Source organism: Ursus maritimus, unplaced genomic scaffold (genome assembly GCF_017311325.1).
Source record: "Ursus maritimus isolate PB19 unplaced genomic scaffold, ASM1731132v1 scaffold_3, whole genome shotgun sequence".
In the NCBI taxonomy this organism is placed as follows: Eukaryota; Metazoa; Chordata; class Mammalia; order Carnivora; family Ursidae; genus Ursus; species Ursus maritimus.
In genome coordinates this window covers 82280076-82295630 of record NW_024425563.1, presented here as the reverse complement: position 1 = coordinate 82295630, position 15555 = coordinate 82280076, and the positions used below count along the sequence as shown (strand labels likewise).

General features: G+C 35.8%; 1 protein-coding gene across 1 annotated transcript in view; it reads right to left on the bottom strand.

Annotated features, from left to right (window-relative positions):
- The window catches only part of MAGI2 (membrane associated guanylate kinase, WW and PDZ domain containing 2), a gene marked incomplete at its 3' end in the record, with an annotated part of 1258801 nt that overhangs the window by 204565 nt on the left and 1038681 nt on the right, over positions 1-15555 (bottom strand). Inside the window, 1 exon segment of the mRNA XM_040644569.1 lies at positions 9483-10121. Within this exon segment, the coding sequence (XP_040500503.1) occupies positions 9483-10121 (639 nt within the window).

Below are 15555 nucleotides of genomic sequence, written 5' to 3'. Positions count from 1 at the left end.
AGTTCCCTGAGTCACTGTGTGGAGTAGATTTGCCCAGGAAATCTGCTATCCAGGAAAACATGCATTGGAAATCATATGAATAAGAAATAGATTTTTATTTGGAACTTCAGGACATATTTGTCCATACAGCAGCGAGTATGCCATGGTTGTTCATACCTCATGGTGTGGATTTATTACTCGGTTTGCTGTGTCATATATGATCTTTTCTGCTGACATCAAGTGTAAAGATGGATTACATAATATTGATTGTGGAATGGCTACTTTGATTTTTGCTTTATGTCTCTGAATAGCACTCTTTTCAAACAGCCAGTGATTTTTCTCTTCCAAAAAGAGTCCTATATCAGATCCTTATTACTAGCGAGTATTGACTCTTTTAGTAATTTCTGAAGTCTTTTGTTGTTGTGGTAATGGTAGTTTTAAAATTGTAAGTGCTTCTTTAAAAGGATCTTTTATAACTTTAACTAGCTAGCTGCTTATGCGTTTCTCCAAACAAGTAGTGACATGAAATAAATATTAAAATATTGGGTATAAAAGGTTATGACATACATAACTTCATCTTAAGAGGTCCAGAAATACACACACACACACACACACACACACACACATTATTAAGCAAATGGGGCAAAATGATACCAGCAACATGGGTAAATGGTATATGGTGTTCTGTGTGCTATACTCACAACTTTATGTTTTGAAACTTCATAAACAAAAACAATTAGAAAAAATGTTAGCAGCATTTAAAATATCAATTCGTCTTATAGCTTTGCTTTTAATATTTTCTCTGTGCAGTTTAAAACTTGTGATAGAACGTTTTTGTCTGATAATATGGTTTTTGAAAATTTAAAGGAATAATTCTCTACATAGACACAATTATCTGGGTCCCTAATTTTTATGCTTTGCCCTAAAACACAGCTCTGATACAGTGTTTGCTGCCTCTCAAATACTATGAATTCTGCTTGAATGTAAAAGAAAGAGAAGATGTACATTACTGATACTAGGTAATTATTACATTGTCAGAATATGAAGAGAATATTCTGATCTAGTGAAAACCTTTGGGATCATGTTTTCTAGAGACAGGAAGGACATTTGTCAAATACCGATCAGCTGCAACTTATGGGAGGTTCACAAATTAAGTAGGGGACTTTGTGCATTTTAATATAAATAAGAGTACAATACATGACAAGGATTGATTATAGTAATCACTCTGGAGTTGCTTTATTCAGACATCAAATAGCAGCCTCCTTGGGCAGAAAGTATAATGATTCCCTGTACTCTACTAGGTTGAGCATCAGCCAACAAATTATTCATAAATAAACTATATGTTTCTGGAGCCATTAATATAGAAAAAGTGTTAGTCAAACTCATCAAGAAAATAACACCAATAAGAAATGAGAATGGTAGAAATACTCCTAGGTAAAGTGGACAATAGAAGGAGAAATTAGAATACACCCAATTCAATTCTATTTAAACACATTTTAAAATATGAATAAAAGAGACAATTTTGTAGGATGATATAAATTATAAAAACTGAGTCCAGCGAAGACAGAAGCTCTAAGATTAATTACTATGGAAAAATTTGAGGAAGTTGTAAAAGGTATCACTCTCCTTCACCAAACCAGAATAACACAAAAGCCAACCCACTGGAACCTGATCATTTCAAAGGTATATTATATCTTCAAAACATAGATAAAATCAATGTTACTTAAATTGTTTTAGAGCAGAGACAGAAGTACGCTGATTGCTTTTATGACACCAGCATCACTTTGATAGCAAACTTTAACAGTAAAAAACAAGTCCAAATAAAACAAAACCCAAAAAAGAAAACTTCAGACCAATCTCATATGTGAATGTTGGTGGAAAGTTATATATAAAGAAATACAATCTAGAAGCACATTTTCAGAATATAGTTTACTCCAGGAATGAAAGGATAGTTCAATACTAATAAATCTTTTAATTCAATTCATCTCAGTGTTAAATCAAAGGGAGAAATACTGATTATCTCTGTAATTGCCTTTTTTTGGTTTTTGATGAAATTCACTATCCATTTGTGATATAAGATTCTTAATGAAATGGGAATTGAGAGGGTATTTCCTTAACATGGTAAATATTCATCTCAAATAAAAAGCCAGCACTGTGTTAACTGTGTAAAATGAGACAGCTTCCATTTAAGCCAGGAATAAGATAGGAATTTCTATAATTCCCACCATTAATCAACAGTATTCATGAAATAACAAATGTTTTAGTAAGACAAATCAGGAGTATGCAAATAGGAAAGGAGAAAGCAAAGTGACTTATTTATAGGTGGTGTGACTGTATGCTTCCAAATCTCATGAAATGAACTGAAAGATAAATGAGAAACAATTAAGATAACTTAGTAAAGTAATTTGTTATAAAATTAGTATTTAGGAATAAAACTCTAGGGGGATAGGAGATATGCAATAAGTAAAGAAAAAGCATATTTATGTGGCATTTATTTTTCGTTTGTCTCCCTCCAATGGAATGCCAACTCCACGAGTAAAAGAATGTGGTTGGCTTTTTTTTTTCTTTTTCTTTTATCTCCAGTGCCAAAAAAGTGCCCAGTACATATTAGGCACTCAAGAAATATTTGTTGAAAGAAAGAATAAATCTGCACTGTAGATTTACTCTCTTATGCAGAGACAGATGTGCAAAGACGCATGAATTTTTTTTATAATAGAAAAAGACTAAAAGTAACCAACATATCCATTAGTGGGTATCCAATTAAATATGTTATTAAAAATAATGAGATACATTTTTGAACTATGTTAAGTGCTTTAAGATAAATTTTTAAGTTCAAAAAAGCAAGGAACTAGGCCATGATACAAGTCTCAACACACTGAAAAGGACTGAAATAATACAAAACATGTTCTTCTCCAAGGAGAAATTATTAGAAATTCACAGAAAAGAATTGGGAAATCCTAACTATTTTGAAAAATAACACATTTCTAAGTAACCTATGCATCAAAAAAGAAATAAGAAGGGAAATAAAAAAAATATCTTGAACTGGATGAAAAAGAAAACACAGCATATCAAAATTTATGAAATTAAGCTAACACAGTGCCTACTGTGAAATTTATAACTTTAATGCTTTTATTAGAAAGGGAGGACTAGAATCTTTAATCTAAGCTTGAAGACAGGCAAAGTAAATCAATCACGAAGCAAGTAGATCAGAGTGGAACACATTGAAACAGAAAAGAGAAAAACAATGAATCTAAAAGCTGGTTCTTACAAAGCAATTTTACGAAATTTTGTTAAAAACTTCATGCTAACATGGACGGGACTGGAGGAGATAATGCTAAGCGAAATAAGTCAAGCAGAGAAAGATAATTATCATATGGTTTAACTCATCTATGGAACATAAGAAGAAGGAAGATCAGTAGGAGAAGAAAGGGAAGAAGAAAGGGGGTTAAACAGAAGGGGGAATGAACCATGAGAGACTACTGGGGGTTATACGTAAGTAATGAATCACGGAACTTTACACCAAAAACTAGGGATGTACTGTATGGTGACTAACATAATATAATAAAAAAATATTATTAATACAAAAAACCTTCATGCTAACAAATTTGACAACTTAGATGAATTGTAAAAATTCCTAGAAATAAAAAAATTACCAAAAACTGATTAAAAAAGATTGGAAAATTGGAATAGGCCTAAATCAAGAAAAGAAATTTAATTAGTAAACAAAAATCTTTCTACAAATAAAAACCCAGCCCAGATGGCTTCACTGGTGAATTCTATCAAACTTTTTTGGAAGAATTAATATCAGCCCCACACAAACTCTTTCAGAAAAGAGAAGGAACACTCTGCAATCATGTTATAAGGCCAGGATTATCCTGACACTAAAGCCAGACAATGACATCACGTGAAAAGAAAACTAAAGAAAATCTCTCCCCAAGTAGGTTAAAAAATTCTTAATAAAATATAAGCAAACAAAAATCTGCAACATGCAAAAAGAATTATATACAAATGGGGTTATACCAGAATGTAAAAATTAGATCTAAAAATCATGTAGGGGCGCCTGGGTGGTTCAGTCAGTTAGGTGTCAATTCTTAATTTTGGCTCAGGACATGATCTCAGGGTTGTGTGACTGAGCCCTGCATGGGCTCCACACTCTGCATGGAGTCTGCTTGAAGGTTCTCTCTCTCTCTCTCTCTGCCTCTCCCTGTGTCCAACCCCCCTTAAAATTTTTAAAAAATTATGTAATGTATAACAATGTATTTTTTTAAAGATTTTATTTATTTGTCAAAAAGACAGAGAGAGAGCACAAGCAGGTGGGGGGCAGCAAGCAGAGGGAGTGGGTAGGCAGAGGGAGAAGCAGGCTCCCTGCTGGGCAAGGAGCCCAACAAGGATCCCCAGGACTCTGGGATCATGACCTGAGGTAAAGACAGATGCTTAACCGACTGGGCCACCCAGGCTCCCCAACACTATATTAATAAAAGGTAAAAAAACAAAACAAAACAAAACAAAAAACCCCACATGATCATCTCAATAGTTTCAGAAAAAAACAACAACAAACTTTTTGTTCAAAGCCAAGATACATTGATTATTAAAATTCTCAACAAACTAAGAATAAATGGGAACTTTCTCAACCTGATAAAGGGCATATAAAAAACCCACATCTAAAATCATACTTAATGGTGAAAGATTAATGCTTTCCCCCTCAAACTGACAATGAGGCAAGGATGTCTGCTCGTAATCGCTTCCGTGAAACATCATAGTGGAGGTTCTACCTAGTGTTACAAGGCAAGGTATAGGAATCAAAGTCATACATGTTGGAAGGGAGGAAATAAAACTGTACCATCAGACAACATAATAATCCATGTAGACAATCTTATGAGATTTATAAGAAACTTCCAGAAGTAAGTGAGTGTAACAGGGTTGCAATGTACGAGATCCCAAACAACATCAAATGTGTTTCTATGTATTAGGAAATGACAGTCTGAAAATGACATTAAGGAAATAATTCCATTCCTAATAATGTCAAAAAGAATAAAATAACTAGGAATAAGTTTACAGAAGAAGTATAAGATCTGTGCACTGAAAACTACAAACCATTGCTGAAAGAAATCAAAGGAGATTCAAATAAATGAAGAGATGTACCATACTTAGGAATAGAATTCAGTGTTAGCTTGGCATTTCTTCATAAATTGTTCTACATATTTGGAGCAACACCAAAACCACAGGCCTTTTATTTAAAATAAAATAAAAAGAAAGATCCCCAAATTTATATGAAAGGGAAAGAATCTAGAATAGCCAAAATGATTATGAAAAAGGAGAAAAAAGTTAGAGGATTCACACTACCTGATTTCAAGACTTAATATAAAGCTAAAGTAATCTAACAAGTATGGCATTATCATAAGGATAAACATATAGATCAATGGAACAGAATAGAGTCTAGAAATAAACCCTCACATTTATGCTTGCTTAATAAAATATTGAAGTGCCACAAGGCAATCCAAGAGGAAAGGATAGTTTTTTTTTTTTCAACAAACGGTTCTAGAATAATTAAATATTCATATACAACAAAATGCACTGAGACCCTTACCTCACACTATGCACAAACGTGACCTTACAATGGTTTATAGATCCAAATGCAGGAGCCGAAACTATACAACTTTTAAAAGAAGGCAGGAAAAAGTTTGTGACCTTGGGTCAGGCAGAGATTTCACAGATACAACACCAAAATAATAATCCGTGTAAGAAAACACTGATAAATTGGACGTCATCAAAATTAAAAACTTTCAGGCTTCAAAAGGAACCATTAGGAAAATGAAAAGACAAGCCCCAGACTGGGAGAAAATATTTGCAAACAATATATCTTATGAAAGACATGTAATCAGAATACATAAAGAACTTTTACAACATAGTAAGAAAATAAATAACCCAATAAATATTCAGATGGGCAAAATATTGAGTAGTCATGACATCAAAGAAGATATATGAATGCTAATAAATACATGGGGATGTGGTAAACATGTAAAAATTGAGAAATGTAAATTAAAATTACAAAAAAGGTATCATTATACAGACAGTAGAATGACTGTAATCAAAAAGACTGACTATACTAACTAAGGGCAACAAGCAGAAACTGGAAACCTCATCCATTACTAGTGGGAATGTAAAATGGTATACAGCCATTTTGGAAAACATTCTGGCAATTTCCTAACAATTTAAATATACATTTGTCATATAACCCAGCAGTATCACTCCTAGATATCTTGTCAAGAAAAATGAAAACATATGCACATACAAACACATCTAAGTATTCACAGCAACATTATTTATGTGCCAAACACTGAAAACAACTCTAATGTCCGTCCATTTGTGAATGGATTTAAAAAAGTGGTAGATCCATACTATGGAATACTAACCACTCAGTGATGAAAAGAAACAAACTTCTCACACATACACCAGCATGGGTGACTCACAGGAGCATTACGTTATGTAAAAGACTATATACTGTATGATTCCATGACTGACTTAGGTAGTTAAAGATTTATTTATTTATTTCAGAGAGAGAGAGAGAACAAGAGGTGGGTGGCGGCGAGGGGGGCAAAGGCAGAGAGAGACTCTCAAACAGACTCCGTGCTGAGCACAGAGCCCAATGCAGGCTTGATCTTACGACCATGATAAGATCACGACCTGAGCAGAAGCCAACAGTCGGCACTTAACCTACTGTGCCACCCAGGTGCCCCTGTAGGATTCCATTTATAAAAAAATGTCCAGAAAGGCAAAACTATCTAGAAAGCATATTAGTGATTTTCTGGGGCTGAGGGAACTTGAGATGATGGATGTTCTAAGGATTATGGTGACTTACACAAAAATATCATTTAGTGAAACTTACTGAGACATACACTTTAAGTAGGTATATTTTATTATGTTATATAAATTACTGGTGTGTGTTAAAAATGAAATACACCCTAATAACCAAGATATTTAGAGTAAGACATATGTATGTATAATATTTTCATGTCATTTATAGTAAACATATATTCATGCATGTGCTAGTTAAGACCATGACATTTCTGGAAGTATATATTCAAAAAACATGTTTGCCCCTGAAAAAAAGATGAAAAGTCAGGGACAGGAAAGAGAATTATTTTTCATTGCATACTTCCTGACACTTAAAAAAAAATAAACCATGTGTATTATTGCTTTAAAAACTAAAAATCTAGTAAATAATAAAAACAAACAAACAACCACCATTCTGATATAAGGACCCAGGCCTGTGACTCTGCTCTTAAAGGTCTATGCTTATCTGAATGAGGCTATGAGCACTTACGAGTGGACTACAATAAGAGAAAGCAAAAGATGACCCCAACATTTATATGAAAACAGAAACAATCTAGGATAGCCAAAATAATTGTGAAAAATTTCATCACAAAAACATGGTATTAGTTCCTTATAATTTCAGAGAGAGGAGCGCAAATTGTGGGAATTTGGGGAAACATGAGAGGTTGTTGACTAGAAGTACTTTAAGCATTACAGGGTACTACATTCTGCAAGTCTATACTAGCGACAAAATAAAAACCAACTTCTTACCCCCAAACACAAGCAAAATGCAAACAAAATGTAACATCCTGGAGGATTAAATGAGAGGTGGGGAAAGTAGAGGGAAAAAAAGAGCAAGAATGGGGTGGTCTAGCTGGTAGTGGATATATATATATATATATATATATATATCTCAAAATACTTTTTCCTGCTGTGCCATGTCTTTTAAAAAAGTCATTATTTAAGATACATATACAAACTTGTTTCTATGAATCATAGAGTGGCTATACTGCACAGTGATTTTCAGTATACCTTTTAATATCAAGAACCTGTTACAAAGATTTGCTTTTCAACTGCACGCTATGAAGATATGGCTTTAATTGAGAATATTTGTTTTAATCTTACACGAGCAATGGGAGAAATTAAAATACACTCAATATTTAATTATAAAGATTCGAGTGCTATTTTGTAACAACGCCTTAAGAAGGTCAAATTTAAGACTTCTGCTATCATAATTTCCCTTTTTAATACAGGAACATAATACTTTGTATAGCGTTGCTCAAAAATGCCTAGTATTTGATGTCCATTTTCACACATGGAATCAATAATGTAAATACTTCCTTGAAGCGGAAACACCTGCCGTGGGGGCAAATAAATCATAAAAGTTGCTTCTTTCAAGCTTTGACTATTTTCATTTGCATTTCAAACCGACAGGGCTTTCATGCTGTTTTTAGTGCTCTGAATGGACAATCACATATGTTGGCCACACGTGTGTTCTTCACACATGAGTTCCTCGAAGAGCTGCTCCTTCTGCCCCACCCTCACTGCAGCCTCAGCGCTCCTTTACTCTCAACACACATTTCATGAACACCTACTGTGGGCCATTCGAGATAAGAACAAGACCACGAGGTTAGGGAGTATTATCATCCCAATATGACAGACGAGGCTTCTGAGGCTCCTGGACTTTAAATGTCCGAAGTCCCAGAACTGGTAAGCGTAAAACCAGGACTTAGCCTGAGCCTTTTCCTTTCTACTCTGTTTTCACATACTCCTCCTATCTGTGGCCCTTCCCTCCTTTCTCTCCCTAGTGTCACTGATAGTTAAGAGCAAAGTAGCACAGGAATGAAGGAGTGGCCTTCCGCTCAGTCCCATTCCCTTCCCGGGAAGGTAGAAGGGAGAAAATCCCCAGGGCTCAGAGTTCCTACCACATGTCTCACTGATCCGATTTCCATAGTTCACCTAGAACACCCAGCTTAGAACTTCAGCCCTAACCCGCTTCCATAACTTCCTTCCCAGGTCATGGAAGGCACCACAAATAATTATTGCTGGAGGATCCCTGTAATAGTGGAAGACGTGTCCTAAGCATCTCAATTCATGACCCTAAAAAGATTTTTCTACGGCAACCAGTTCCCAAAGGTCCTTACGGGGATTATCAAGACTATATCTGAACTGGGAAGGGGTTGAATCAGCTTCTACCTGCTAGCCTAGAATCCTAAGCACAATACAGAGCACTGACTTGACTGGAAGAATCAGATTTCTTGATTAAGTCAATGGGAAATCTCTACAACCAATACGTTAATGAACTTTTGAATCTCTACAACCAATACGTTAATGAACTTTTGAATCTCTACAACCAATACGTTAATGAACTTTTGGAATATAAGCCACTCATATTTGGAGATTCAGGCTTTACCCTCCAAGTTCATACTAAGATATATTTGTAAGACAGAAAGCACTACTTTCATTGTGTTTAAAATAAAACAGGAAAATATATATTCTCAAAATTAAAAAAAAATAAAACCAAAACCACTGCTTCCTGGACTCTTGTTTTTCTCTCCTATTCTTTGATTTCTACTTTATAAAGTATGATTTCATTCAACTCCAGGGAAACTTCCATTTTTATGACAATATTATAAAGCTCCTGCTATTTTACCTGCATATTTTATTACTGAGTAGTGTTTATATCTTACCTCCTCGATGGATAATCAAAGAAGTCTCGCTTCCAATGGGACAGTCCTTAAGTATATCCACTACTTCTGTATGGCTCAGGTTCTGTACATTCTGCTGGTTGATCTCCACAATGAGGTCGCCTTCACACAGGCCAGGGCATCCCTGAATGTCAAGTATTTGTTTCACCCGCTGTCCTGTAGGACTGTCAGCAATAGTGAAGCCAAAGCCCTGGGCACCTTTCACAATGGTTAAGGTCATAAGTTCAGCTTGGGTGGCCCCAGATGAAGCCATAGACACATTGTCGTCATGAACGGGTGGTGGATACGTGCCATCTAGTTGACCATCAGCTGGCATTGAGTGCAAAGAATGAGGCGGCCGATCTGTTATATCTGGAACCGACTGTGAGGTCCGAGAAATGTATTCCAAATATGTTTCATAGTTATGTCTTCCATTGACCATCACTGGAGGTGGCCTCTCCATTATTGCAAGGGGTGGCACCATGCTGTTAGCAGGATCTTCAGGATCAAAGGGCAAAGGGTAGCCACGACACAACACCAGGTTGACACTCTGACCAATAGGAACAGACTGGAAAAGTTTGACTACATCTGCATGAGTGTGTCCAAGGACACACACTTCATTAATATAGACAATGACATCACCTGCAAGGAGAAAAGAAAGAGATTGACAACATGAGGTAAGTTCAATTAAAGTTGACATAGAGAAATGGAATTATTTATGAGACTAGTAGAAGAGGCACTCCGTTTCTCAGTAAGCAGTGAGAAAATCAATTAGAATAATATTTAAATTCACTGTAGGTGACTCAAGGTTACCAACAGGTCTGCCAACAAATACAATGATCAAATGATGAAAAAAAATGCTACATGTTTATTCTTGGAGTTCAGAAATAGCTTTGTATTCAGAAAGAAAAGTTTAGAAGAATTTGTACCTTGAGGAAGTACACATTCTATGCTTCTTTTTCATCTTCATTTCCATCTTCAGTGCAATTCAGTTAATAGAATTTTCAAACTATTCAGAAGTAGTGGTCATAAGTTTCAGATGAAGAAGAAAGCCCTAGTATGGTTTTCTTCTTCTTCTTCCTCTTCTTCTTCTTCTTTTTTTTTTTTTTTGGTATAACTTGACTGAGTCAACTGCTATTTTTCTTTTTTATGGAAGAGGAAAAATTTTGCCCATTTATCTTCTCTATCTATAGCTAGATGTGATTACAAAGGTTCCATGTACATGCAAGTAAAGATCACGAGCACCGGTTCTGGGATCAGGGATCCGGGTCCGTATCCTGGCTCTACTGCTTAGCAGATATGTGACATTGGGCAAGTGACCTACCTGCTTTGAGTCACAGTTCTTCTTTTGTAAAGTTGTTGTGAGGATTAAATAAGATAATGTAGGAAAATTGTTTGGCATTGTGCCTGACACATGGTGAGTGCCCAATAAATGTGGACCACTATTAATATTACTACTGCTAAACTAGGATGGAAGGGATTTGGGACCCTGGCTTTCAAACAGAAGGCTGCCATAGACTCAGCCTCTGATCTTAGATTAATTGATATTTCTGTAGATCTTCTTTAAAAAGGCATTTGTCCTTTCTCCCCAATGAATTATCATAGCGTTACAGACATCCACTAGTTAGAAGTTAACTTTATGATATTAAAAATGCCCTGAATGTTAATTATTCATTATAAAATAAAAACTCTGAAAAACAATATTTCCTCCTTAAGATACAGAAAAAAACATGCTTGCTTGAGATAATTGTTTAAAAATTTCAATTATGTATGAATAACAATTTCATTTTTAGAGAATTGTTCTATTATGGGTTGATACTTTTATTCTCACAAACCATAATATTTGAGAACTGAACTTGCAAATTGAGATTGTGCCTGACTACGCTGAGGAGTATATGAGGGATAAAAAGACATGTTTTCACAGACTGTCAAATGAGTAACTCAGCAGACATTAATTTATCAGGATAATTCTGAAATGGGTAGTGTAAATGGCTAGGGATTTCATTCTGAAATTGCAAACATCAAAAATGTAAAAACAGAGTTGAACTTTCAGAGCTAAATACTTTTCTAGCTTTCCTTAGGTGTCTGATATAAAATGATTCCTCCACTCTATGCATTCTAAAATAAATAATTCTATGAATAAAACATCCCTGAGTAAAATACTCTCAACAACATAGACTCGGTTAACACACACTCTTCCCAAATGCTAGAGACCTGCTTGAAAGTGCTGAAGATATAAAGACAGAAAAGTCAAACAAACATTTTCTGGGATCCAGCTTAAGTGTGATTCTAGAAAATGTCACAGACTCCGCGATTGGTTAGATGGAACTTCACACTTCAATTATGTGTATCGGAAAGGGTGTTGATGTAATGGCAGGGATTTTAGAGCAGGACTTAGGGCTGAGTTGGGATGAGCATCCTTTCTCTGCTACTGTGATTCGCCATTAGACCAAGGCAAATGGGGGCTCTTTGGAATCATTTTCAACTGGTTGGTCATTCCAGAGTCCCAGAGAAGTATCTGATCCAGACAAACTTTTTTCTTCTCTTTCTGCCTCTTCTATTTTTAAAGTTATGATCGTCTATTTTACATATTACAAGGTTGAGAGAATAATAAATACCACGTACCACCACCCAACTCAATGCTGAGAACATCGCACATATTGGTTGTGGATCTCCAGGTAGCAGCTCCCTCCCACTTGTACTCGCTTACTGCCCTCTTCAAAGGTAATCATTGTCCTGCATTATTCACATGCACTTTATGTTTTTATGACATATCTGGGTACCTGAAAATAATGTCTCTAAGTAATATCTAATCCCTGAATAATAATATCCCCCCAAACATGGTTTTGCACACTTTAAAGTCATTGTAAATGGCATACATATTAATCTTCTGTAATTTCCTTCCAAATGTATTTGTGATATTTATCTCTTTGAAACTTTTACCTCTAATTCATTAATTTTCATTACAATAGAGTGTTGGATAGCTACATCACTATTTTATTAATATTTATTCATTCTTGTGTTAGTGGATGCTTGGGTTCTTGTGAATTTTTGGCTACTAAAGATAATTCTGCTGATAATCTCTTTCCGTGGCCCTTGCGCACTTGCGGTGGAGTTTTTCTGAGGTATGGACGTTGGCATAGAATTGCTGGGCTGAGACCACGTGCTGCTTCAACTTTGTTATGTCACGGCAAATGGCTGACAAAATAGGTCAAATCGATTTACACTCCCATTTCTAGTATATCAGAATTTTCATTGCTCCCTATCTGATACAATACTTAGAATTCTCAGACTTAATTTTCATTGATCTAATGGGTGTGATCATGTTTTTAATTTGCATTTCCCAGACTGCTAGTGAGGGTGAGCATCTTTTCATGCGTTTATTGGCCTTTTGGGTTTCCTCTATAGTACATCTCATTTCCTCATTTTTTCCTATTTGGTTAATCCTTCATGTATTTTTCTCACACACTGAATACTTTTCTGCCCACCTCCATTCTTGATCCAACATTCTTCATAGGTTTGGGAGGCTGCATGGGATAGCTAACATTACATGGGATAGGATGTCAGAAGACTTTGGTCTGATTTCCAGCTCCATCACTTCCTAGCTGTGTGTCTTTCAAAACTAACTTAAATCCTCTGTGACTCAGATTCTTCACAACTAATGAGGAACAATAATAATAGCAACTTATTGTTCTATGGGAAAATACAAATGAGATCATACAGGTGACAGGGTTTGTAAGTTGCAAATTGTTATGCAAAGGATGACTGCTACTTCAGTAATTATTATGTCCTTAGTTATATCCTTCTATAAAAATCAGGACAGTCCCACCAAGATATTCCCACCACAGTCATAAACAAGGCTGAGTACGGGTTTCTGAGTGGGCTGATAAAAGACAGGAATTTAACAAATGCCACTTTCCTCTAAGGCTTTCCCTAACTTTAAACACTATTAACAAACTCCTCACCCCTCAAGCATACTATGCCAGAAATTCATGGGAAAAAGGAACTAAGCTCTCAAGGTTCCCTGCCAGGTCTAGAGAGTAGTTATTTGAATTATAGTGATTAATGTTATCTATTTTTGAGTTTTAATGTGATCTTGCTATTTAGAAACAGAATGAGAACTATTTGTGGTTCTTGGTAAGACTGCCTTATAAAATTTATGGATATTTTCCACTCAGAGCAATTTTTCAAGTCATCAAGCAAGCAGTGATAAAGTGATATCTTTACGGAGCTATGCAGAAGCTTTCTGGATGTAAAAGATGAGTGGTCAGTTATCACAGGATAAAAGCAACAACTTGACAGTACTCAACTGCTCACTTTAAAAAATGTAGATAGATGCCTAGACATTGTGTCATGCCAAAATTGTTGTAGATGGATTTGTAAGCAAACATTCCCCTGTTCAGACAGAACTAATTAGGTAGGATATTTATAGACCGTACTGTATGAATGTCATTTACATGTTGTGAAATAAAAATATGAACCACCTGGTACATGCCATCCGATGGTGCAATGCCAGGTCCTGGGACAGACTGGGCTTCAGAGCACGGAAAGAGACTGGCTCTAGCCCAAGCCCCGCTGGCCTATTTAAGAGGGAGAATTGGGAAAAGAATCACTTGATCGCTCCCTCTCTCAATTTATTCTTTTATAAAATGGGAATTAAAATATCTCCTCCATTTCCTCTTTCACACGGCTACTGTGAGAATGATATCATGCTTGTGAAAACACTTTTAATTTTACCAAGGAAAGGTTCTCCATAAAAATAAAATGTTGCATTTCTTTTGGAAGCCAAGCACACATTTTCATGGCCGTCTTGCCTGCAAGTTTACATTGTTTCCTACATGGCCATTCACTTTAGGCCCTATTGGTGCCAGATGTTTTAGGGCTATTGAGCCTGGGCCTATGGGTCAAATTTGGAGTGACTGATGAGCTTGGGGTCTCCAATAGAGCTGGTCTCATAAAGACCCGATTCCCAATGAAGAGATTTCAAAGTGCAAATGAAGGAGAGTCAGGCTGATGAAGCAGAAGTTTAAAACTGCTGACCTGTATGAAAACATGTTCCAAGCTAACTGGCCTCCCTCTCAGTCATAGGAATCAAAATACACTACTGGATACCTCTTGGGTACTTCATTATTTTGAGTAAAACAGGGCGCTTTTCACAAAGCATTGCTTAAAGTGCAGATATTTTTATACCTCTTTCTTCTGCTCCCACATGTGTTGAGTCACTGTGCTGTGCAGAAGCTTCCTTTTTAGCCTCTTTCACTTACCACCTGCTGTCTACCTTCCTTAGCCACCGTTCTGGACTAGACTAGAATGACTTACTTCACATTGCATTCTCATCCTGTAGTCTCCTCCATTAAGTTCAAACTACTCAATCTTTAGACGTACTGGTTGATGCTTTTTACCAGCAGACTTTCCAACTTACTTTTGTCTTCACCACCCAATAAGTTCCCATTCTTGTGGTGCCGGTGTCTTAACTGCTCACAATTTACAACTTGCTCCTTGCTTTTTACTTGAATTCTGCTATTCCTCTCCCCTCAGGGGCACTTCCTTTCTGTGTGTAACTCCATCCCAACTGATTCATCCTTTCCTTCCCTTTTTCAAGGATATCTTCCATTATTCCTGCTCCGATTGCTACTATCTCTTCATATTTGTCAGTACAAATTCATCTCTGACTTTATTCCTTTGTGGGAGTTTTCTACCCGTTCCAAGTTTTCCCGAAAAAATAAATAGAGTAATATTACTATGATTAGAACTCTTCAGGTATTTAGGATACATTCATATTGAATAAAGGATAGAAAGATTTAGAGGAAAACTGTAATAGATTTCAATGCTAAATTTGCTGCCTTTATTGTTTCTAACTTGTGTTTCTGCCAAGTCATCTAAATTTTTACTAAAAGAAAAAAAATTCTCACCCTCTACTCCCCTCCCACCGATTACATGCACTCCACATTTAAAAAATTACTACTTTTTGACATTCCTCTCTAGCCAATAGACTGACCTGCCATTTTTTTCTGAATCTTATGTGTTTGCGTTTTTTATAATAATAATAATAATAATAATAATAATAATAATAATA